Source organism: Nelumbo lutea, chromosome 1, assembly GCF_056320005.1.
Source record: "Nelumbo lutea isolate HS-2025 chromosome 1, American lotus-T2T, whole genome shotgun sequence".
Classification (NCBI taxonomy): Eukaryota; Viridiplantae; Streptophyta; class Magnoliopsida; order Proteales; family Nelumbonaceae; genus Nelumbo; species Nelumbo lutea.
This window is the reverse complement of record NC_142684.1, coordinates 135680368-135706885: the sequence shown is the minus strand read 5'-3', so window position 1 is coordinate 135706885 and position 26518 is coordinate 135680368. Positions and strand designations below refer to the sequence as shown.

Sequence of the window (26518 nt, the reverse complement as noted above, 5' to 3'; positions counted from 1 at the left end):
GTAAAACTAAATGTGATATTTTTAATGGAAACAAAATGATATATTCTTGTGTGTAAAAGAAAATTAAACTGGCTGAGAGAATGAGAGTGTTGGGGAGTGGATGCAGTAGGACTGGCTGGAGGATTGATTGTTCTGTGGGAGTGTGAATTTAAGAATAAAATTTGCAAATAAGAGATTCATTTCTGCAGAAGTGATAGAGGAAGATAAAGAACTCTGGAATGTATCTTTCCTTTATGGTGAGCCGAACAAAGAGAAAAAAAAAAGTTTTCTTTCAATTATGGCAGCCAGTTGAATCTTCAACTTTAAGCCCTTGGATGTGTATTGGGGACTTGAATTTAATATTCAATAGGAATGATAAATGCAGTGGCAAACAAGTCAGCAGAGCTAAAATATCAAGAAATAAAAAGCTGCTGAAATCAATTGGTTGTAAAGTGCTGCCAAGTCATGGTCCTAAGTTTACTTGGACAAATAAAAGGAAAGGGAATGGAAATGTGCAGGAGAGATTGGATTTAGCTATAGCAAATGAAAAATGGCTAGATAGATTCTAGGAAGCAAGGGTAATTCACTTGACCATTGGAGGGTCGGATCACATCTCACTTCTGCTTGAAACTACCCTTGAGATTAAAAGAACTAGGAGACCATTCAGATTTGAGAATATCTGGAGTGGACATGAGAATTGTGTCAGAGTAATTAAAGAAAGTTTGGAGGAAAATATGGAAAGGAGCAATCAACTATTAGTAGTAAAAAAGTGTAGGAATCTTCAAAGAGAATTATCCAAGTGGAACAAGAAAACTTTTGATAAAGTTCAGGAGAAAATTAAAAATCTCCAAGCAGAGCCAAGAAAGGAACAAGCCAAGTTGCTCTTTTGATAAGCCAAAAGTCAATCAATTAGAAAATCTATTAGACAAGGAGCTTAAGAGAGAGGAAATCCTATGGGCTCAAAAATCAAAGCAATATTGACTCAAGTTAGAAAATAAAAATACAAGGTTTTTTCACCAAGCTACCCTAAGGAGGAGAGCTAGAAATAGAATTATCTCTTTAAAGGATTCAAATAGAACTTAGACTTCAGGGAAAAATCAGATAAGTAATTTACTAGTTAATCATTTTGAAGATCTTTTTAAATCCTTCAATCCAGATGAAGAACAAAAGATTCTTAAACATGTTAAAAGGGTAGTTAATAGTGAGGACAACCTCGGGCTTCAAAGGAACATAGTTGAAGAAGAGATAAAAGAAGCACTATTTCATATGTCACCACACAAAGGTTTGGGCCCAGATCGATTCCCAAACTCCTTTCTAAAGTATTGGAGTGTAGTTGGCCCAAACTTTACCAAGGTAGCTTTAGAGTTCTTTCAGGCGGGGTGCTACATAAGGATATCAACAAAACTTTCATAACCCTAATCCCTGAATGCAAAAGGCCTAAGGATGCAACCCAATTCTGCCCCATAAGCTTGTGCAACACTTTGTACAAAACCATAGCAAAGGTGCTAGTAAACAGACTCAAACCCATACTGGATAGAATAATCAGCCAAAACTAAAATGCTTTTGTCCCTGGGAGGCTGATTTTTTATAATGTGTTGATCTTTCATGAATTAATCCATTTTATGAAAACCACCAAGAAAAAGCAAAAAAAATCATGGTAGTAAGGGTAAAAAAAAAAATCTATGAAAAAGATGGGATTTGATGAAAAATGTATAAATTGGATGGTGCAATGCATTTCTTCAACATCCTTTCAAGTCCTCGTTAATGGAAGTCCAAGTCCCCTTGTTTTTAATTGTCTCTGAAGCCCTATCTCAGGCTTTGAATCATTCTCACTCTGGTAATCAAATTTCAGGAATTAAAACTAATTACAATAGCCTTGCTATTACCCATTTGTTTTTTGTAGATGACTCATATTTTCTCACGAGCAAATATTGCAGAAAGAGGATTGATCTGGGAAAGATTTTGGGCAGAAGGTGAATTTTACTAAATCTGATTTTTTTTTCTCTCTAGATTTGCATCCAAAACTAAAAAAAATAATTATAATAATAATAATGAGTCATGGGTATAAAAAAAAGTTGAGAATCCATCAAAATATTTAAGGCTTCCTTTAGTTTTTGGCAGGGCCAAAAAGATCTTGTTCAACTATTTGGGAGAGAGAATGGAGAGTAAAATTAATGGGTGGAAGGCTTCCTTCCTTTCCTCTACAGGGAAGGAAGTAATGATCAAGGCAGTTCTATCTGCAACCCCCTCTTACATTATGTCCTGTTTTTTGGTGCCAAAGTCCACATGCAATCAATTGAGAAAGAACCAAAAGACTTATGTGGGGAGAAACAAAAGATCAAAATAAAGTTAGATGGGTTAGTTGGGATAAGATAAGTAAATCTATAGGTACCCTGGATTACAGATATCCATATTTATTTAATCTAGCTCTTCTAGCAAAATTAGCTTGGAGGTTTTGTACAGGTAAGGGTAGTTTATGGCCAAGCATAGTTAAGGGTAAATACTTAAATGAGAAAAGCTTTTGGAGTGTATCTACCCCTAGAAATTGTTCGTAGGGTTTTAGAAGTTTGTTGGCAGAAAAAATGACCTTCTTAGAGAGGGAGCGTGCTAGAGTATAGAAAAGGGTGAATAACTAAGGATTTGGGATGACCCGTGGATTAAGGAAGTTCCTCACTTCAAGCCCATGGGCCCAAGGCCAAAGGAGTGAACATCTCAAGTGGGCCAGTGATCTTATTGATCCGCAAGACAACTGCTGGATTGAAAGTATGAGGTGAAGATAAGCTGATTTGGACACTGATATATATAAAAAAAAAAAAAAAAAAAAAAGATAAGCTGATCTGGATCCCTGACTCCAAAGGCAATAAATCAGCTTATCATCTAGCACTAGTTTAAAACAACGTCAATGTGAAGTGAATGATCAAAATCCTTTGGTTCCAAAACTCTGGAAAAGGGCATGGGCTCTAAAAATTTCTCAAAAAATCAAACATTTCATCTGGAAATGTTGTCATGACAGCATAGCAGTGAATGAAGTTCTTTATAAGAGAAATATAATCCTAGATTCCTTCTGCCCAATTTGTGGGAAAAAAGAGGAGAGCATTCCGCATGCCCTCTTCATTTGTGATCTTGCTAGAGCAACATGGTTTGGAAGCCCCCTTGGCTTTACTGGTTTAAATTTGCATTCTTTTAGGAAGTTTGCCAACTAGTTGACATGGTGGCTTCAACAAGATTAAAGCCTTGTCTTGAGTTGTCTGTTGTAGTTCTTTGGTCTATTTGGAATTGAAGAAACATGTTTGTTTTTGAAGAGGTGTATTCTAATCCATATATCTCTTTGTTTCTTGCAAACAGGATGATGAGGGAAGTGTGAAAAGTTTCCCTTCAAGAATCAATAAATTATTCTCAGGATAAAGTGTATGATGAAAAGAGCAGTTAAGAATCTCAACAAAATTTCATCTTTTGTATCGCAAGGACTGATGCTAGTTTCAATAGTAATGGTTTGACTGGCTTTGGTTTTTGGATATCTCACACTTTATGTTCTCTTTTGTTGGCTAAATGTGGAGTCTGTAAATATGTTTTTGTGGATTATGCTGAACTTTCAGCCATCTTTTTTCTGCTGTGAAACTGCAAAGTCCATAGGTTTAAAGTCTATTAGAATTGAAAGTGACTCTTACTCTATATTAAATGTTCTAAAGCATAGATCTTTCGACTGCTCCCCAGTTATTTGGCCTTTGCTTCAAGATCTGTGTGATTTGTAGGGTAATTCTTTCAGCATTAATTGTATTAGCAGATATCTAAATGGGGCAGCAAGTAAGCTAGGAGTGTTTGAAGAATGGAAGAACCCCCCTCTTTGGTTGGTTCCCTTTTTGGGAAATTCGAAGTCGGTGAATGGTGGAGCTTCTTCTTTGTTCTGGAAGCCCCCTTAGTTCGTAGGCGTGTTTAGCTTTTCTTTTATTTGTTCTCCTATGCTTGTGTTTTTTTGTTGTTTTTATCTGCTTTATTTGATTGCCAAAATAAAAGATAGAAAAAGACTTGAGTGAAAACTATAGAATATGATTTAAGATTCATGTAGCCAACTGTCAAAATACACATACCCGTTAGCCAATGACATGAACACGAGGCCACACCCGTGGGCGTTTTGAGATTTGTATGCTAATGTGACCATAAGGAGGCGTAGGTGGGCCTGGTGCTGTCTGAGCCAGAAGTTGTACGATGACTCGGGTCCAAGTTGGAACAGTTGGAAAGGAGAAAGAACCATAAGGATTAGCTGAGAAACATGAGACGTGGGAAGAACCATAAGGATTAGTTGGCCGTTTTTAATTGGCAGTTACAGTGAATACAAGTAGGCTAGAACTTAAAAGGACTGAAGCTCACGAGTACACCAGGAAGGGCCCATTTCTCTCCAATCAAAACAATGCCAAGCGTACTGTCTAGTGATATCATATCCCATGTTCATGTGATCTTTCTCTATCAACCAGAATTTTTTATCTATATTATAATAAACGTCCCATGGAATTTGCTGTAATTCTCCCTCCATTGTACAATCCTAAAATTCAATAACAACATTAACGGTTCAACCAGAATCTCTCTCTCTGGTGTTCCATCCCGTGAAATAAAACAAGAATTCATGGAGAACAGGAAAACCATTCTCCTGCCTTTGTTGTCCTCACTGGACTTATTCTCTTCTAGTAATTCCAACTTCAGAAATAGAAGCATCGAAGCGGAGGTGTAAAACAGGTCGTGTAGGGCCAGCACAGCCCGTGGGCCGTCTTGGTTTGTGTTGCCCTCCCAGGATAATTTGGGGGGTCGGCTCGGCACAGCCCACGGCCCAAGCCTGTACAGACCCATGTCATGCTGTGCTGTGCCGTGGGCCTGGGCCAGGCGGGTTGTAAGTCATGCCGTGGGCCTGGGCCATAGGTTGGGCCTTGGGCGTGGGACAAATCAAGCCAGATTGGTCTTTTTTTATTTTTTTATTTCTAAATTAAAATATTTAACTTTCTTTTGGGAATTATTTGAAAAAAAAAAAAAAAAAAAGAAATCTAACAAAGAAATGAAAAGAAAATACTAAACCAAATAAGAAGTTAAAGAGACAAAAACTCAAAGTGAATAACAAATTGGAAGAAAAATAGGAAATTTATTTTATTTAAATTTGAATGATATAAAGCTTATAATGGTTGGATGAATAAAACATGAAAATTGGAAAATAGAATAAATTAATAAAATATAAAAAATATATAATATAGTTACAAATTGAAAATAAAAAAATTATGTTATTAAAAATATCAAATAAATTAAATAAAATTAAAACAAAATTTACAATAATTTGAAAAATGCTATACAACTATTGAGTATATAAAAAATATCGATTTCATCATTTTCTTCGATTGTTCTTGACTTTGATTATTTGCTTCAAGTGAAACATTAGGTGTAGTGTCATGCCCTCCTTTGTCTTGTAATCTATCTTTAGCTTCTAGTTAATCTTTAAAGCAGATGCACATCTCTAGGTTTTCATCATTCATACAGGTTCTCTTGTCGTCCAACACCCTAGTACTTGCACTAAAACAAGACTTTGATGGAACTGTATACACTAGAGGGGTTAGTAGATCACATGTCATGGCGACGAAAATTGGATAAATTTTTGCATGTTCACTCCACCATGCTAAAATATCAAAATTATTTGTTCCCTCCAAGGTGATGGAAGAATCACCTAAAGTGGAAAAATTTGCTTGTAAATAAAAATTAATTTTAGTAAATGAACTTGTTGTCAAGGCAATGGATTTCAAGTTCAAAAGTGGAAGATACAGTTATACAAGTTGTAGAATTTTTATTATTCCCTGTTACATCAGATTCATATAAATTATACAGTTCAAATAATATATTATTAATTTCTTCTTTTTTATTTTCAATTTCAATATTCATATTTTCACAATATGTTTCAAGTAAAATATCTAAACCATCTTTCCTAATCCTAGAATCTAATATTGTACCTAAGCAATAAATAAGAGAGAAATGTTCTTCCAATACTTTTTAAATTTATTTTTCATTACTTCAATAATACTTTTAAATTGTAGATTCTTTCAATATTTTGCAAAACAATCACTAATCATCATTAATTGATAAGTTAAATTATAACTAATTGAATAATACCCGATAATTCATTAGTTGCATCATAAAAATGTTTTAAAAAAATCTTTATACAAATTGTCATTTCCCAATCTTCTTCAAATATAATATCAATAGGCATTTTTGCATTATAAAAATCACTAAGAATTTGTTTATGAGAATACAACTTTCTAACATAGCATAGGTAGAATTCCATCTATGTTTAACATCTAATACAAAATGTTTATATTTTAAATAATAATTTTGACATCAATGTTTAAATTATTGTTTTCTTGCTCCAAAACTTTTAATATATATAATACAATTTCTAGTTTTAGAAATATGAGTAGAAATAATATTTAAAGCATCTTGTATATATAAATTTAAGATGTGACATGCATATCTGATATGAAATAATTTACCATTTAAACAAAGTTTTAATTGAGATTTTAAAATATTTATTGTTGAATCATTATTACTAACATTATCAAAATTAATAGAAAATAATTTATTGTCAATTCCATAAGCATGTAAAGTATTTAAAATACTTACAACAATACCTATGCCAGTATGTGATCATTTAAGCCTAGTAAAACTTAAAATTCTTTTATTTAAAAGCCAATTTTCATCGATAAAATGACTAGTAATACAAATATAACTAACTTCTGTTAAACTTAAAAATCCAAATATTAGAAGTAATTGCAACTTTAGAATTAATATTTGATAACATATAAATTAAATTTTGTTTATATGAATAAAAAAATTAAAAGCATTTGATCTAATAGTATTCCTAAAAACCATTTTAGATTGTGGGTTTATAGAATTACATAACCATTTTTAAGTTCACTATCTTCAGCTAACAAAAATGGTTATTCAACTTGTACAATGTGTTTTGTTAATTTTTGGCACATTTTTTCTTGAGAATATTTAAAAGTACCAACCCCCCTTCCACCTAATTTGTGTTTGTGTTGTTTCTTCCCTTTCTTCTTTTTATTTTTTATGGGTGAAAAAATGTCTACCCAAATGGCTAATACCACATTTGCTATAGTAATTAAAGTCTTTCCAACATTTTTGGCAAATAACTCTTTTTCCCTTCCCCTGAATCCCCTCTATTTTAAATATTTTCCAAACCGGGCTAATCAACTTAATGGCCTTCTTTTTTCTTTCCCTTATTTTCAATACTCGGGGTGAAAGTTTCGTCAATATCAATAGCATTCATATCAGTGCTAACACTACCATGTTGCGACTGAATATCGTTGACATTGAACATGTTAGGGAATTGGTTTCTAAAAAAATAAAAACTAATTTAATTGCACTTACATAGATTGTTAGTTCAAAATCCCAACTTGATTTCAACAGTTGAAGCCTTGTTCTTATTGAAACTTCAATAAAATTGAGAATTAGAGAATCAAAGAATGTATGAGAGATTGAGACTTGAGAATATGATAACTAGAAAAGAGATTTAAGAGAATTGTTGAATTAGTATGATGAAAATAGTGAAGGATAAGACTATTTATAAGAATTGAAAATAATTCAATTACCCAAAATACCCTAAAAACTAGTCATTTTTGAGTTGTTAAAAGGGGTATTTTGGTCATTGTAAAGTTATTTATCACTTTACCCAAAATCCCCCCCTCCCAAATTAACTATTATATAACTATTGGGGGGCATTTGTGTTATTCTTTCTCCCCTCTCAAAACTAAAATACATAAATACCCCCCTATATAGTTGTTTATAACTATTGAGGGGTATATTTTTGTAAAAAAAATCCCCCCAAAAAAGCTAAAACTATCCGTTGGGAGTCCCCAACAGCTAGTTCATGGGGCAAGCCGAGCGCAGCCACTACGGGCCCATGGTCCATGCGTATCAGCCCGTGAACTGGAAACCCAATCCCAGCACGGTTCAGATCATCATACCAGGCCTAACACGGCCCATTTGCCCACGTGTCGTGCCATGCTGCCCGATTTACACTCTATCACTGAAGCCACCATCTCATCCTTTGCTAAAAACCAATATAATATCAAAAGATGGAATAGCAGATATGAGTAAACAGCAACAATTCATGATATTTATTGCAATTTAAGTATATGTACAACGACAAAAAAATATATTGACAATTCCGGACAAAAATGATCACTTTTGTTCTCTTTAAAACCTGGCCTTGCCTACTACAAACTCATTCCTCAAATCCTCCGACCCTGTAATAAATAATTTTGAAACAGGGAAAGGAAAAAATATATTGACTAAAAAATTAAATTGAATTGTTGTCCCTAACAACTGTGGCACCTTTGGAGCGGTGACGTCTTGAACTGGGTCTTCGTTCTTTCCCACGCTTTGTGGGGATCTTCCTCACTGGAGGACTAATAGACCCATCAATAACAATCTCATGTGATGATTTTTCCAAGGCTTCATTAGTGAATGCTGGTGGAGGATGAACAACAATGGCAGCTGGAGGTGCCATATGTTCTAATATATCTCTATGGTATCCCTGCAGGTTGCGTAAACAGAAATCAAACTACATAAATGGGTTATCATTTGTTCCATTCGTTTAATTAAGACCAAACAAACAAAAAGAAAAAAAGTAACCATCGAGAAACAAATTTTGAGGCAACCAATGATAACAGGTGGTAAAACACTGGCACTTTCACAATTGTTGCTGGTTTTCTTCCAATAACAGAGAATTAGTAGAAAGTAACAAAATAAAGAAGAAATTGCATTTTTCTCGGTTTCTCCAACACTGATTCCAAGAGAAGAAAGTAGCTACAGAGAGGAAGAAATTAACTCAATTATCATCCAGTTCTATTCTGGACAGATTTGCATGTATATATAGACTAATAAAGTTGTAGTTCACTCCTAATTAGAATCCTAGAGCTCTTCAAAATTAAAACTCAAGAAAATAGAAACTTCTAACACAAACGAAAAAAATGGTAATTGCCTAACAATTTCCTAAAATAGAAAGCAAAAAATAGAAACTCTTCAAAATAGTAGTTGCCTAACAATTTCTTAAACAAGAAAATAGATGCTATAAATTTAGAAACTCTTGTCAGACTTGCTTCCTCATATTTTTTAGTAACATTGGGATTGCTCAGATCTTTCAAAAAATCGTTTTGCTGTATCCTTTATTGCTGTAGAGGGCTGTACTGCATCAGTGTAATTGGCAACCCAAGTTCCAAGTAGAATAAGAAATTGTGTGTGGGGGTGGGTGGGAGAGAGAGGTACAATCTAATGATAATGATAATAATAATGAACTAGTTTTTGTTTGGCATAATGGATGAGCACTACTACAAGTGTAAAAGAACTTGAACAAGTTCTGCACAAGGTTAACCTAGTAGTCGTTTTCACTTATGTGCCATTGAAAGCCAAACCAATATTTTAAAATGCAGAGGTGTGATGTAAGGCATTCCACTATGTGAAAGTGTGAGGTGTAGTTCAGAATGTAAGAGGCATAAACCTCCTTAAGAGGAGGGGGATGAAGAAGAAGAAGGAAGAAGAGGGGGAGGAGGAAGGAGGATCTCATCTCTTTTTTATCATTAATTAAAGATGTCTTATATTAAGATGAATGAAGATACACAACACTAACTGAGAAGGAGGATCTCATCTCTTTTTTATCATGAGGTGTACAAGGTGGCCTCTAGCACACCTCAATACCTCATGCAAAAGGTATACGAGGCATATGCCTCAGGGCGTTTTGGGGGCAGCTCGCCTGGAAGTGTTCCTCTGGGCATATGCCTCCCACACCTTTTAAAAACTGAAGCAAACCAATCCTCACCTAGACAAACCTAAATTGGAAGGTAAGTTGTATAAAGTAGACCCAGGTTGCAAACCCAAGGTTACCTCCAGATTAGGTTAGGAGTTAAACTAAACACTTTTTCTTGGGTTACCTCCTGTGATGTAAATTTATGAATCAATAACACAGTTGTAATATACCTGAACAACAAAGTTTCGCCTTTCACAGTCCAAAAACATGTTGATGCTCCAATTCACTTTTGACATTATCTTGTCCCTTACAGTGGAAAAGCTTATCTGGTCCCTTGATGTAAAATGGTCCACCTCATTGAACCACAAACAGGTAAAGAGGTTGGTAATAGGAATATGTTCCCTTATGATAACACATCCTTCAGGAACATCTGCAGAAACTCATAAATAAAGATCAACTCAATATGAGATGAAGAAACAGAGAGCATCCAAGAGCACAAAAAAATAACATGCAACTCACCACTTGTAATCGGAAGCTTAGCCTCAGAATAGGGGGTCAAACCTTCCCTCTTATAAAACTCAACCTGGTAATCAATGGAAGCATTGTCATATTTTCCAGCAGCTTTATTAGCCTCAGCTTCTTGAAACACATCAAAGCGTCTGTAGTGTCTGGAGATTGCAAAACTAGCTTTCTTCCGCCACAAGAATCTGGAAAGTAGATAAAGAGAAGTTGAGGTACCAGAAATGGTTGACAGTTTTTATAGAAAATTGGAACAGCTCCTAGCCATGTTCAGAGTTGCATGCACATACAACTTGATAAAGCACACCAGAACAAAATCTGAAATGAGATTAGACTCCAATATTTGAATTTTCAAAGACCCAAGTTTCTATTTAATTGGTTATTTGATTCTTTTCTCTTTTGTATAAAAAACATGGTTATTTGGTTCAATCCAGAGATAGATACATTTTAGATTGTATTAAGTAGTAAACACTGACCAGCAGCAGCATATCAGATTGTTCATGAACCTTCCCAATCATACTTTGGGCCAAGAATATAATCCCAAATGGTGTTACTTAGCTATAATTAGGATACTAGGCCAACAGGCACATTGCAGTAAAGCCACATAGGCGTTTTAACAAAGATAAAGAGATTGCACTTAAATGAAACCCAGAAAGGCGGCATATTTGAGCTGAACTTTCATACTGCTTATTATAGCCCATTTTACAACTAAAAGGGCACAAAGATACCATCAAAGGATCCTAGTTTAGAAAACCATATAAAAAATAGAAGGTTCTTTTATACATCAGATAACCAACTAAGCAAAACCAAATGAAATAACCAATGAAGCAATCCAGGAGATTTCTTATTTAAAAGTAGTGACAATGTTTTTATGGTATAGGAGTGCAAATTATTGGAAAGAGTTGCAAAGGAACATCCAGAGAAAATAAAAGAGAAGGTGAACAATTTTTAAAGAGGAGTGCATAAAATAACAAGCCTTCTCGCAACCAACTATATGGGGTGGGTTACAAGAACCCTATTCCACCATTTAACACTATTCAGTACCATTTCCATTTTTAATTATGAGCACTCAAATTTCACACTACTTCAACCTATGTCATTTTTGGTCAGTCTATATCTCTTCTAGACCTTTCAACTTGCAACAGATTACTTCCTATCATTGGTGCTGTAGACAGTTTTCTCAGATAGCCTAAATTGTTGAACCCCCTCAATACTAACATAACTTAATCCAACCCAACCTTCAACCCAATGAAGTCAATCAAATCCAATCTATGATTCCTCAAACTTTACCCAGCCCAAATTGGAAAACGGATTTGGCTGGGTTGAGTCAAGTTGGTCCCAGTTTCTTCACCTCTTTTTTGCTTTTGAAAATAGAGCTTTCTGTCAATTCAATTCCATCAAATCATTGAAAACTATGCATATATAATGTAAGTACCATACATAACTAGTGTGGTTATGCACAAGTGAATATAAATGCCAGGTTCTGGTTGGGTCAGTGTTTTAAAAGTGCAAGGTGAAAAAAAAGTGCAAGGCCCATTTTGCGCTCAATGTGTGAGGCACAAAGTGAGGCGTGTGCCCTTTTGAAGCAAGGCACAATAATGCAAAAAGTGGTAAAAAATAAAAAATATGCAAAATATTAAAAATATTAAACACAATTACATTACTTAATCTCATTATTTAAGATGAAACATGTAAAACATATTTAAAATGAAAATTTAAAAATAAAACCAAGCATAACATATAAAACATATTCAAGCATGTAAATTCTTTATCTCATCATCTTTTTCCCAATTGCATTACTTCAAATAGCTAGTGTGATGTTAAACATTATGCATTCCGATTCTATGAGCCGCCTTTGCATCAATCCCTTCAAGGCAAGCTCAAACAAGTCCATCAAGGTCTTAAACTCTTAATCCTTATAAAAAAGGTTTTATAACTTTTAAGTGTCTTTTGAAAACATCTTTTACTAGGATGAATGAATGACCAACATTAGCAAATAGGGGGTTCTCTCTGCTTTGGTGACCCTGATATGGACTTGTTTGGGCTTGCCTCAAGGGGCTTGGTTGGGGGTCAGGGGGTGGAGCCCACGGGGGCCTAGCTGCTAAGCATAAAAAAACAAAAAAAACAAAATTCAAAAGGCGTGCACCTGGGCTGAAGTGCAAGGCACACCAGGTGAGTGCCTTTTAAAAGTGTTGAACCTAGGACCTAGGCGAGGCACATACCCTAAAATACACCTTGCCTATGCACCTAGCATGCCTTTTGAATCACTGGAATGGGTTGAGCTGCCTAAAGAGCCCTAATGCAACCCAACTTAATTTCATGTTGGCATTTTTAAACCCTAACCAAACCCAACGTTTTGGGTTGGTTTGGGTCCAGTTATAACCATACTAGAACAAGTAGCACTCCTACTTAACCAGCCTCATTGTAATTGAAAATTTATATGATCTGAAAAGATATTTTGATATACAAGAAATCTAGGGACAACATAATCTAGTAGCTAATACATGGACAAGGCCTAGAAGTCACTTAGCAGCAAGCATTCACATCATGCAATGATGGGTAGCAACAAGTGTTATTGGATCTGAAGAGGATGTTCATGGATCAGGATCATACTGGAAGGAATGTTGTCAATTGTGGCCATGGGTCAACTAGGACCAAATTCAGACAAAAAAGCCAAAGTCCAAACACTACCAGCTAATGATAGTTGTCAGCACAAGATGAACAAAGCTAGAGAACCAGGGCTGACGGCATCCTTCCAACCAGATAATCCATAACATGATCAAGTCCATAATTCATATCAAAACCAGGCATTAAAGGAAACATTACATGGTAGAAGCTCTGGAATGATTTTCTTAACAACACCCTAATGAACATTTAGGGTCCGTTTGGTTCGCGGCCAGGATCGGAAATGGAATCACCTATTCTCGGTGTCTGTTTGGTTCATATAGAAATTGGAACCGGATTCTAATTATTATTATTATTTGGTTCAACTAGAAGCTGAAATCGAAATTGGCCAAAATTCCTAATTATGCCCCTATTCACAGTGGCAACGGTGGAGATTTGGAAGAAGAGGGGAAGAAAGAAGAGAGGCAGTTCTACGCTCTATTTGGCTGTTGTCATAGTGGTAGCGGGAGATTTGGAAGAAGAGGGTGGATTCTAGTCTTTGCTCGGCCAGGTAAAGGTTTGGAAGAAGAGGGAAAGAAAGAAGAAAGGAGAGGGGAGGAAGAAGAGGATCTGCTAATACCAACTGCTAGTGGTAATAGCAGCAGCAGCAGCAGTGATAAAGGGAAGGAAGAAGAGGGATAGAAAGAAGAGGGGACAGAATAAGAGAGAAGAGGGGAGAAAGATGGTTTTGGTGGCAGCTAACTTTAATGGAGGAAGGCCTGTGAGACGATGAGGACTTGGGATCAAATGGCAAAAAAAAAAAAAACAGGGAGGCAGAATGGGCATCACATTCCCAAGGGGGCCAGAATGGCCATACCCCCCCCCCCCTATGGGGGAATGCTACTCCACCTAGAATGGGAACGGGAATCCCATTCTGATCAACCAAACTGTTGGAATCGAAATGGGCCATTCCGGTTCCAATTCCAGGCACCTATTCATGTGAACCAAACAGACCCTTAGATTCCAAGTTCATGGAGAAATCTACAGAACCAGAAAATACATGGATTGTTACCCTCTGCACTAGGTTGTGGATGGCTTCAGTGTGAAGGTTAACATTCTATGGCACATTTTGTCTTTTGAACTCTGCCAAGTGATGTTTAAGAAGAGGAACAATAGGAACTTTAATCAGAATAGGGCTGCAACTGGTTTAACTATCAGCTAAGTTATATAGAATGTACCTCTCAAGAATTTGATATGGATCCACTACAAGCTCAAGTTTCCCATCAATCCATATAGAATAGCGGGCATTGGGGAAAATCCTGTGCAGTAGAAGCTTTGGAACCTGTCATAGGCATAAATTGGATCAAAAGATATATCAAATATAATTTAGGAAGCTTCTTATAGAAAAACTACAAAAGCCCCAACTGTGTCCAAAAAATGGAACAAAAGCCAGTCAAAAGAATAATAGAACTGTTATCATGATTGTCTCAATTCAGAAAAGCTAAAAAAGAAGACAATGTAAATAATAAATACTTCACTTCTTCCTAAAATCATTAAACTAAAGGACCAATATGCTCTACTAACAATTAATCTTTTGGTAACATTCTGTTTTATCAATATAATGAGGGAAAATTATTATCTCCATTTTATGTTTGTCAAGACATCATCAAGGCACCTATCTAGATGATAAAGCACCCTTGGTGGGGCATCTAGCCTGAATGTCACAACTTATAAAAAAAAAGGTGCTCATCTAGGTTTTCACAAGGTGTGCATCTTACAGTGGAATTATTATAGATGTAAATCAGTCCTCTAATATTAAGTTTAAACTTAGTGATTAGCAGAATAAAACAGGTCTGAAGAGAAGAAGATGGTGAAGAGAAGAGGTAAGAGAAGGAGTCCAATCATTCTCCATTCTCCTCTAACCCTATTTTATTAAGATCTAAAATTTGATGATGACAAGAATGCCCTTAAGTGGGCGGCCAGCTTGGCAGTTACATAAAGAAAATAAACAAGAATAAATAACAGGCCCATTAAGTGTGGCCCATCAACATAAAATAAAAGATATTACAAGAGAGGCTGTTAGGGCCCATTCGGCCCAGTTTCTTTACACTCCCCCTCAAGCTGAGCATAGATGTCAATCATGCCCAGCTTGCTTATATAGTGTGTCAATTTCCCCCTTGGAACTCCCTTGGTCAAGAGATCAGCCAGTTGCTCTTCTGATGTGATGAATGGTAAACAAACTTCTCCTAAAGAGACTCTTTCTCTTATGAAATGCCTATCAACCTCAATGTGCTTAGCTCTGTCATGTTGAACAGGATTATGTACAATGTCGATAGCAGCTTGGTTGTCACAATAGAGCATCATTAGTTTCTCGTAGTCCACCCCCAATTCCTCTAGAAGGGATCGTAGCCATAGTAATTTTGACACACCATGAGCCATTGCCTTGTATTCTGCTTCAACTGAGGATCTAGCTACTACTGATTGTTTCTTACTCCTCCAAGACACAATATTCCCAGCAACCAGAGCACAATAACCAGAGGTGGACCTTCTGTCATTAATACATCCTGCCCAATCTGCATCAGTAAAGGCTTCTAGCTTCATGTGACCATGCTTAGCAAACAGAATACCTTTCCCTGGAGTACCTTTCAAGTAGCACAAAACCCTTTCTACAGCAGCTAGATGAGTATCTCTAGGAGAATGCATAAACTGACTAATAACACTTACTGCATAAGAAATATCTGGCCGAGTCATGCAAAGGTATAACAACCTCCCAAGCAGTCTCTGAAACACTCCCTTATCAGGCAAAGGTTCACCATCTATGGCAGAAAGCTTATGATTAGGATCAATGGGAGTGAAGATAGGTTTAGCTCCAAGTTTACCAGTTTCAGCAAGAAGATCAAAGACATATTTGCGCTGAGATATGAAGATACCATCCTTAGATCGAGCAACTTCAATGCCCAACAAATACCGAAAATCTCCCAAGTCTTTGATTTCAAATTCAGAGTTGAGAAATCCTTTAGTTTGCTAGCCTCTTCAATGTCATTACCCGTGAACAATCAAGAAGATCACCAGAGAGTCATTTCTCTTCAAGAATAGTGTATGATCAGATTGTGTTTGAATGTAGCCAAAGGAGACAAGAGCAGCCCGAAATCTCTCAAAACCAAGCCCGAGGAGATTGTTTGAGATCATAAATAGATTTGTGTAGTTTACACACTTTGCCTTTCATTTCTTTCCCATACACTCTTGGAGGTAGAGACATATAGAACTCTTCATGCAAGTCTCCATTCAGGAAGGCATTTTTCACATCAAACTGGTGTAGGGGCCAGCCAAAAGTAGCTGCTAGAGAAAATAAAACCCTGACTGAAGTCATATTAGCAACAGGAGCAAATGTCTCAAGATAGTCAATGCAATACATTTGGGTGTAACCCTTAGCAACCAACCGAGCCTTAAAACTCTCAACAGAGTCATCAGAGTGATACTTAATGGTAAACACCCATGTACAACCAACTGGTTCCTTCCCTTCCGACAAGTCCATAATATCCCAGGTATGGTTCTTATGCAATGCATCAAGTTCAGTCATCATAGCATCCCTCCATTCAGCTTGAGATAATGCTTCCGGTACAGACCTGGGTATCACATGGGAAGACACAGAGGCAAGAAAGGAGTAGTAGGAAGGGGAGAGAAGGTTGTAAGATAAGTGTTTGGAGATACAATGGGTTGTACACTTCCGCTTGCCCTTGCGAAGAGCAATAGGAAGGTCAAGGTCTGGGACAGTCAGAGATGGGTCAGTAGAGGGCTGACCTGTTTCCTCAGGAATGATGGGAGTAGCAATATGCTCTTCTGAAGGAGTGGAAACAACCTGCACATGTCTGAATCTCTGCCTTTGGTACCACCTTTGGAGAGCAGGAGCAGAAGGAGGAGGAGCAGGGATATCAGAGGTAGGTCCAGTGGAAGAGGTGGACACCCCATGATCAGACTCACAAGGGATGGGAAGAGGAACGGCTGGAGACACAGCAAATGGCTCATCAGATTTCTCCCCCTCAGGAGGAATACTAAAGAAGGGAGTCAACTCGGCAAAGGTGACATCCCAAGATACAAAGTGGGTGCCACGAACTAGATCAAAACAGCAATACCCCTTCTGTGTGGAAGCATATCCCAGAAACACACACTTATGAGCCTTAGGTTCAAACTTGATTAGAAAAGAGATCCTCATTCAGGAAGAGAAGACTAAAAGGAGTTTTAAAGCCAAGGACCCGGGAGGGCATATGGTTGATTAGAAAGGTAGTAGTAAGAACAGCATCTCCCCAAAACTTTACGGGAACATGGGATGCAAACAAGAGGGATCTGGCAACCTCAACCACATGCCTATTCTTTCTTTCCGCCACCCCGTTTTGTTGTGGAATGGAGGAACAAGAACTTTGATGAATAACCCCAAAAGTTTCAAGATAAGTGGAGAGGGTTCTCTCAAAATACTCCTTAGCATTGTCAGAGCGGAATATTTTGATACGAGTATTAAACTGGGTGAGGATGAGTTCATGAAAATTTTCCACAATAGCTGGTACTTCATAGGAGAAAGTGATCTTTTATTGCTAATTGAATAGGAATGTCTACAATGCTTTGCCAGCTCACATGATTCACAATGAAGACTCGATAAAGACACTCCTTTAAACATATCTGGGAATAGATGACTCAAAGCAGAAAAAGACAAGTGACCAAACCGAAAATGACATAACAAAATTTTGTTAACAGACTTTGGCACGACTGACTCTAAGGCAACTCCATGAGGTGGTCCCAAAGCTTGATCCAGTGTGTCCAGCAAGTATATTCCGTTCGCCTCATGGCCACTCCCAATCATCCTTTGAGACTGCAGGTCCTAAAAAACACAATGAGTGGGAAAGAAAGTTATGCTGCAATTCATGGACTTTGTTAAGCTACTAACAGATAAGAGGTTTGTGTTAAGCTTAGGGACATGAAGAACAGAAGATAAGAACAGGGTGTCAGAGGTCTTTATATCACCTTTACTAGAGATGGGGGCAAGGGACCCATCGGCAAGGGATATTTTCTCTTTCCCAGAGAGAAGGTGATATGAGCAAAAAAGGTTAGATAGACTGGTCATATGGTCTGATGCACTGGAATCAATAATCCAAGGGATTTTATGATTACCTGAAACTGAAGCATGATTTGCAGAAGCACGAGTACCTGAGTGAGCAAAAACCGATGAAGATGATGTATTGTTGGAAGGGTGAGCTGAAGAAACTGTAGCTTCCAAGTGATTTAGGAGCTTCCCATACTTCTCAAAATTCAGCTTCATTGCAGCCAACTGTTCAATGGTTGATTTCTCTTCACTCTCCTTACTTCCCCCTTCAATTACTGTAGCAGCATTAGCAGTCTTGGGTTTTCCCACCTGACTGCCCTTCTTAGGGTTATTATTGTTCTTAAACCTATCAGGGAAAAGTCCAGGATGAAGCTTCCAGCAGGTGTCCTTCGTATGTCGTGGTTTCTTGCAATATTCACACACCTGCTCTCTCTTCTCAGTAGGGCCCTTTGGTTTCATTCCTGCATGTGCAAAACGTTTTGTAGGTAGACTCTGCAACTGAACCTGCCGCTTACTCTCCTCACTACTTATCATAGCATATGCCTGTGAAAGAGTAACCTCATCCCTGGCCAAAATAATTTGTCTGATAATATCAAACTCAGGGTTCAGTCCAGTGAGAAACTCAAACACCTATTTCTCTCCACCAACTTTCTATACATTTCAGCATCCTTTTTACTCTCCCATACCATTGTCTTCATAACATCAATTTCTTGCCATAGGGATTTTAGTATAGAGTAGTAGATTGCTACACTCTTCTCCCCCTGTCTCAGGTTTTTCACATCACTTTTCAATTTGTGCTCGGGCTACATTCAATTTCTGTGAGCAGGTCTCAGTTACACTGTCCCATATCTCCTTAGCCGAAGACATCCAGAGATAGTGTTGGGTCATATGGGGTTTCATAGAGTTAACTAACCATTCTATAACAGTGTAGTTCTCTTTCATCTATTTTTCAAATTCAGGGTCTGTCTCTTCTGGTTTCACCTTACTGCCTGTGAGATACCCGAGTTTTCCTCTACTACAAACATAGATTTTTTAAAGATTGTGCCCAAGCAAGATAGTTCGTCCCATCTAGCTTAATTGTGGTAACACCAGTCAAAACAAGACCAATTGAGGCAGGTCCAGAAATCGGCACCTGCTTGAACTCACTTCCGTATGTTTCCATTAATCAAATGGAAAACAAAGAACAAAAATTTTGACTATGTAAACTTACTTGAAGCCAATCCAGAACTTGGATGCTTGAAAAACTAGGGTTTTACTCCGTCCATCAGATGGAAGGAAGAGAGAAAATGATGCCGCACCTAACAGACAAACCCGAACTCTTCCAAACCTGAACCGCCCTCCTTTAGCAGTCACAAGACACCTTCCAAGCATAGAGCGCCACACCTGAGCTTCACCTTTCCTGGTAACCTCGAAAATCTCTAGTCAACTAGGGTTTTGGGCAGTAGCAGAACAGCAATACTTCTTGGCAAAATCTAGCCAGAACTAAACTTTCCAAACCCTTCTACCAACTAGGCAAGTGATTCTCTATACTATAGAGAACCTATCTCTCCATACACTCTCTTGATTTTAGAGTGTACAGGAACGAAGAAAAAAGAGGAAGAGGAACTAAACCTGCTCTGATACCAAGATGTAGATCAGTCCTCTAATATTAAGTTTAAACTTAGTGAGCAGCAAAATAAAACAGGTCTGAATAACTGTATAAGAGAAGAAGATGGCGAAGAAAAGAGGTAAGAGAAGAAGGAGTCCAATCATTCTCCATTCTCCTCTAACCCTATTTTATTAAGATCTAAAATTTAATGATGACAAGAATGCCCTTAAGTGGGTGGCCAGCTTGGCAGTTACATAAAGAAAATAAACAAGAATAAATAACAGGCCCATTAAGTGTGGCCCATCAACATAAAATAAAAGATATTACGAGAGAGGCTGTTAGGGCCCATTCGGCCCAGTCTCTTTACAATTATTATTATGACTGCATCTTATTAATATGTGTTTTGATACATCCTATCATATACTATATATAATACTTATGCTTTGTTTTAGGGTTTTACTATTGGAGCATAAAAAATACAAGGGTTTTGAGAAGAGAAAAAGAAAGAAAGATAAAAGAAGTTACTTATTTTTTAAATTTACTCCTCTTACTTTTAATAGAACACTTTTTTATAACATTGCATCTTTACCGATAGATTAATAAAGAATTATGTGTACAAAATACATACAGCTGGCCCATGCCACCCTTACCTCTTAAATTCATACTTACATCTGAAACCCGAGGACTGATCAGTCATGTTGCCAACTTGTTACATTATATCTCCCCAAATTGACCCCCACAAAGATCAGGTCTATTTACCCCTTATCCAGCTCATGCATCTTCTATTGCATTAGCCATCCTTGGGAATTGAATTCCAGTTAACTCTACAATTCATTCCTGAACTCAGATATCTAATTCTAATCTCCCTCATAAATTTTGCCAACTCTACAAAATATGAAATTTTAGCTCCTCTCACTGGCTTATGTATTGCTAGAGACTTGGGTATTTTGCATCTAATCATTAGAGGAGATTCTGCAAATAACTATCAAGTAGCTAGCAGCTTAGCATAAAAGGAGGGTGGTCCTTGGAGACTAGCTCACTACCTGATTAAACCCAGACATTCTGAACTCTGTGGTTGCAAACCTGTATTGGATACCTTGGGAACAAAACACACTTGCAGATGGTCTAGCTAAATCTGGTGCTCATCTGGAGTGTTTATACTTTATACAGTGACAGCTCTCTGCCTGTGTATCTTTTAGTGGCTGTTTTGTTTTGGTTTCCCTTATGTACACCATCTCATGTACCTTTCCCTTTTTAATGGAGAAAAAAAACTCTAATGTCCCTCATAGAGGTCTGTTGTTTCCATTGGGTCAAGCTGTCATTCCTTAAACAACCTGTCACAACTTTGGAATCTCCCTCCACAATCAGGTTGGTGAGGCCTGGATTTCTTTCCAGTCTCATACCTTGGGAGAAGTGCCATCAACTCTGCTGTTATGGAGTTCCCAATACTAGTGAGGCCTGAGTAAAGGGCTAGGCCCCACTGGTTCTATGACACTTGCTCTTTTTCCCTTCTCAGCACCCTCTCTTACATTTTTTAGTACAAAACTATTGCCTTTTTTAGTTGATATAATTTTTTGATGAACAGTGAGGTATTGTATTGACCAAAAGGAGAAAATAAAAGAGCCCACGTACATCGAGAGACTGTACATTAGGAATTTACAACTTATAATGCATATAACGCCAGAATTGTGAACATAAACCCCACCCAAACAGAACTAAGAAGATAAAATAAACAGATTGCCATGCTCAAAAAAAGAGCTTTAATTTCTGTCACTGAAAAGCTAGTGATTGGCCAGCCAAGAGAGAAGCGTTCCTATAATCTAGTTGACCATCATCTCCTCTGAGCATGTCTTGTTTTCAAATACCCTTGCATTTTTTCCCAGTTCACCCCAAAACTCATAAGGCAGCAGCAAGTACTGCATTATGCTACTTCCCCCCTTTTACTCAAACCCTTCAAAAGCCTAATCCTCAAAAGTTCCATTACAGATGAAGGAAGCAGCCACTAACTCCAAGAAGGCCTAGTATCCTCATCCAAATCTGGAAAGTGAAAGCACAGTGCAATAGGTGGTTTACATCCTCCAAACAGTTGCCACACAGAACACAACTACTACTTCCCACCACCATGCCCCTCTTCAGTAAATTGTCCTTCAATTCCAAGCTTAAGTCCACACAGAGAAGGCCAACTTCAATGGAACCATAGCATACCAGATTTTGAAGCTAGATGTCATTGATCATTGACAGATTATTGTCGAGAGACCTTACAAGAAAATACCTTTAAGTTCTCCCAAAACCAGACCCTCCTGTTATCTCTAGTTCTGTTTTATCTCATCCTTGTACAGTTTTTGTAACAGTTACAGTGTTACACCAATAGCTCACCTCCCTCAGGCACTCAAAAATAGTAAGAGCAATAAGTTGAAAAGAGATGTAATCTTTATTCATGAGATGTGTAAGCCTCATGAAAATGGAATTTGAAGTGTACGCCTCATGCATCTAAAGTGTATGCCTCAAGGGCATCCATGCTTCTAGCAGACACCTCAGTGCATTTTGAGTGTGCCTCTCCTGGAGGTGTGCCTCCAGGCATATGTCTCAAATGCCTTTTATAACATTTTTTATTGGTAAACAATTTTAAAACATTGCTTCCTAAAACCCTAGATTCCAAGATTTTTGGGTTTCTTTTCATGAAAGTCAACATTCATCCTTTGTGCAGAGCATACCCAAAACCTTACCAAATCCAGTCACCCCTTATGATCCATGCTAAATATGCAAATAAAATTTCATAGAAAACTTCCATCTCTAAACCCATTTTCTTGAAATTGGCCATCATCCACTAGTCCAATTAGAAATTGGCAAATTGTTGATTATGTTGCACATCCCAAATAGCTCTAATAAACCTTCACAAAAGGAGTAATAAGAACCTGTTATGGGGGCACCAGGTCTGGTCTAGCTTTTTTCCTTTTTTTTCTTTCTTTTCTTAAGACGGTGAGGTGTTGATTTTTATATGATTGACAAAAGTATAGAAGGCATGGCAGAACCCACATACAAAAAAGTTCTGGATAAAAGGTTAGAATGATGCACTTGATATATTTTGGCTTTTGATGAGATGGGATGTCAGCATTTGGCTGTTGTATCTGTTCCTTCACTTTTGATTTCTCCAAAGTGAGGTCAGGGTTTTTCCTTATAAACAAATAAAATGATGATTGCTTTTGATTTGATGAATCAAAAAATATAATTAACAAACTATCCTACATCTGCAAGTCATCTTTCTTGAATCAATTGCCTAGGTTCTAAGACTGCATAACTCCTATAAGACCTAATCATCCTACATCATTGTATTATCACTTTTAAGGATTCTGAGTTATAAAAGGAGTGTAACAGATATGAGAGTGTTGAAATGGTTAATAGCATCAGAAGAAAAGGGTAAAGTTAGAAACAAGTGCATCCTACATGGCTACATGGGTATAGTGGAATATCCCAATAAATAGATATTACAATATCATTGCAAGCATGTCCATTACCCAATACCTATAGTAGAATGATTGCACCTTGATTGACCCTGAGACACAATCTAAGATAGATTGGTTCAACAAAACTGACTCAAATAAGCAAACTTACTTTCCCATTGCGTCTTGCATCAATGTAAGGAAGGTTATGGACAACAACAATCCTCCATAATCCAACCTTGTTGCTGCTATCTAACACACTTGAATTTCTCATGTATGCTTCTGTCCCTTCATCAACAAACATATAAAAACAAATGTTTTTCTTTGCAGCATCACTGATACTTTTCGGTTGCTGTAGGATATCATAGTTTCCTGCTCAAGAAACATCAGTTAGAAAAGGTAAACTACTAGCATGAACCCATGGATGAAATTAAATAAGGGAACTTAAGTTTGGAAGTACCAAAGATGGCTGATGCAACAACTATCCCCTGACACTGCTCCATCTCAAAAAAGTCAACATCATCAATGTCAAAGCCAGTCCCACGACCAGGTTTCTTTCCTCGAACAAATCTGATCAATAATTTGCATCAATGAGAATGAGCAAAACTAGTTGACTTTATTAAAACAGTTCCTTGTTCTTCATTACAATCCAGGTACATGTGGTACTCTGGAAGAATTTTTTTCAGTAAAGAGAAGATAAATGTGGAATAGATATCTATGCAAATGTTGAAGTCTTGAAGGAGAATGAAACATACCCACAGTGCACAACCATTGATTCTTTTATATTGAAAGAATCATTCCTCTGCTTCAGAGAAGGATATCCACCAAATTCAGAGCCTCCAAATGGCTCAGTTCTAATTGGATTTTCTTCATATACATAACTTAAATTTCTAAGTACAGGAGATGTGGATGGAGATTTCGGCATAAAGGCTATTGCTTGCTCAACCGGAAGGTAACATACTGGGCATGCTGAAGGAGCAACCAAGCAATAAAACTCAGCACTAGAATTGATGATGATGATGATAGATAAGTGAAGGACAACAATAAAATTAATAAACTGGTTAATTTTACAATATCACATATATGCATATATGTCATGTAAATACATTTCACATGTGATGATGTGAGTAGTAGCATTATCTGAACATCGCATTAAATATGTAATGATGTCAATAAAAATATTTATGATCTAAGCATCTAAAAAAATAATAATAGCAATTCAAACTTACGTCTTGGTCCAGTCCGTTTTTTATCAGCTGGCGGAGGTGGAAGAGTGAACTTTTCACATGGATGACCTGGGGGAAGAGCAGTCCCTCCAACTATCAAAGGAGGGGGAGGAGGAGGTGGTGGTGGTGGTGGTGGTGGTGGCTGCATTTTATTTTGGCCACTTATTGAAATGGCATTTTGTAAAATGGAGTTCTTGTCCTTCTTGCTCTCTTGTTCTCCATGAACCAAGGAAGGTCTGGGATATTTTATTGCCATGCTATCGTTTTGTTTAATGTTTTGCGACATTCGAGTATGGTGAGATACACCTTCTGTAGTGTCTTCATCTGAAGTCAAGCCACAAATGCACAGAGGTTAGTTTATCAAATAAATCAAATGAGAAAAAAGGATGAGTAAATGACAACAATCAGTATATGAGATGCCACAGCTGAAACTTTCTAGAAAGCACAACAATTGAGCATGATTTGTGCATGTCCAAATCAACTTGGTCTAAACAGATATCAAGGAGTCAGTACCACTGAGACCCAATATTCAGGGATCTCTCCTTAATATCTGGTATACCAGAAGTATCTTAATTGGGTTATCCTAACCATGTAGTCTGTGACAAGCTGGGACCAGAAAAGAAATACAGTAAACTGCCTAGATAAATGTCCATATAAGAATGGTGAAGATCATCATATCAGACCAATTCTTAGTCTATAAGATCCCACTGGTTGAACCGTAAAGTGGTGGGTCACAACCCTCTAACTGTACAATCTTCATGGATCAAAAGAGCAAAATCAGCTAAGATACAAAAATGCATCGTGAATGGCCAGATAAGGACAACAATGTAAATACAAGGAAAAAATGGTTACAAGAATCAAACCTTTGCTGACCACAGATAAAACAGACATAAAAAACACACCAGAAATGACCACCAGAAGCAGCATTCCAACCCTCCTTCTGCCAGCAAATTTGCAGATCCGATGAAGAAACTTTTCCTTCTCTCTTGACCCAGACAGGAGCATCTTCGGGGGCTTGCGAACAAGGTTGGGTGTAGTCTGAACCGACAGCACAACACTGTTCTGAAGTTGTTGTTGCAATGATCCATAACTCCCTGTACGTAGACCCAATGACCCTCCAGTCATTGTCCCTCCCAAGCCACAGGTTTATCTTTCATTTCCCTTCTCTTCCAGAATCCTCTCTCATTCAAAATTTCAATCCTTTTCTACACAGAACAGAATCAACTCCCGAATCACCACCAAATAAAGATCTGACTTAACAAACTTCCACCAAAGTCCCGATGCGGACCAATTTATTGATTCCAATAAATCTCAGAATCTATCTATACTTCAGAATACAATTACAAAGCACTCCTATAAATCCAAATCATCCTTGAAATCTCTTCTAACATTGTACATGCACCCACCTCCGCTAGAATTCCAAAGCTTCCTCGGACAAAATTCAAATATAGTATGAATGTTACTAAAAAATATAAAGTTCCTCACTTTCTTCTCCAAGCCTACCAAGACCAACTTTCCCGTAACAGCATTGTAGAAAATAAATCGATACAAGCATACCAAGAACAAAACTAATCCTCCACTCGAGAAAACTAATCCGAATTCCTATTAAATCAAGCTATAACAACCAATTAACACTCCATCTCACTAGAAGCAGGATGCTTCATCAAAATTAATTTTGCAAAGCACCACTACAAATTCAAATCTGCCCAGAACTCCCAAGCCGACCCAAAAGAATTAAGTCAACTCTTATGGATCGATCCTAGCCAACAAAACAATCTTCAGTCTCACTCTAAAAAACAAAGGAGAAAAAAATTAAAGATTATCTATCTCCGCCACCGATATGTAGCAACAGCAGAAATCGAGATGAACCGTTGTTACCTCTCGGTCTTCCGTTACAATCCCAGATCAAATCGTAGGGCCGCAAATCAAGGGCTCCCGAAGGAAAACGATTCGCGCTCGATTATCTCTGCCCTGCTTTCAGCTCTGTGTGGTGTCTCGCCAAATCTGAGATCATGGAGAATTCTTTGCTCACAGTGTGAGAAATTCATATATATTTATCGTTTTAACCTTAATTATAATTATTAAGAATTAAGTGATTTGAGCACTTGCCATTTTTTTAATTAATAGTCAACTGTCAATGAATCACAGCGGCACACGCACAGGAAAAACATGTCTGAAAAGACAAAAATACCTCCATGTTTTGTGTGTATTGACAATGGTTCTTTTGACTTTTCACATGGATTTTCCTTGTTTATCAAACTTTGGACGTGCCCA

At 37.3% G+C, this 26518-nt stretch overlaps 1 protein-coding gene across 2 annotated transcripts; it reads right to left on the bottom strand.

The window, feature by feature from the left end:
- Nucleotides 1–8117: 8117 nt before the first annotated feature.
- On the bottom strand, nt 8118–26290 carry LOC148877768 (putative hexosyltransferase MUCI70). Of its 2 annotated transcripts, none has more exons than XM_088943630.1 (9): nt 25108–26290; nt 24248–24568; nt 23774–23987; nt 23479–23588; nt 23191–23390; nt 14134–14237; nt 10292–10479; nt 10003–10202; nt 8118–8563 (listed from the first exon to the last, which is right to left on the bottom strand). In XM_088943630.1, exons 1-9 carry the CDS (start codon nt 25367–25369, stop codon nt 8327–8329), a joined length of 1836 nt encoding a protein of 611 aa, XP_088799756.1. In that variant the 5' UTR covers nt 25370–26290; the 3' UTR covers nt 8118–8326. The 2 variants fall into 2 exon arrangements, with proteins under 2 accessions (XP_088799756.1, XP_088799765.1); XM_088943639.1 differs by having other exon boundaries at nt 25147–26268.
- Nucleotides 26291–26518: the final 228 nt, after the last annotated feature.

What these genes read in the sequence shown, in the direction of transcription:
- LOC148877768 (XM_088943630.1), bottom strand. Translation starts at nt 25,369, where the DNA reads ATGACTGGAGGGTCATTGGGTCTACGTACAGGGAGTTATGGATCATTG. An exon ending in TTTATCTGTGGTCAGCAAAG is followed by an intron (nt 24,569 to 25,107) that starts GTTTGATTCTTG and finishes GCTTGACTTCAG; the next exon opens with ATGAAGACACTACAGAAGGT. An exon ending in TGTTGCATCAGCCATCTTTG is followed by an intron (nt 23,391 to 23,478) that starts GTACTTCCAAAC and finishes TTTCTTGAGCAG; the next exon opens with GAAACTATGATATCCTACAG.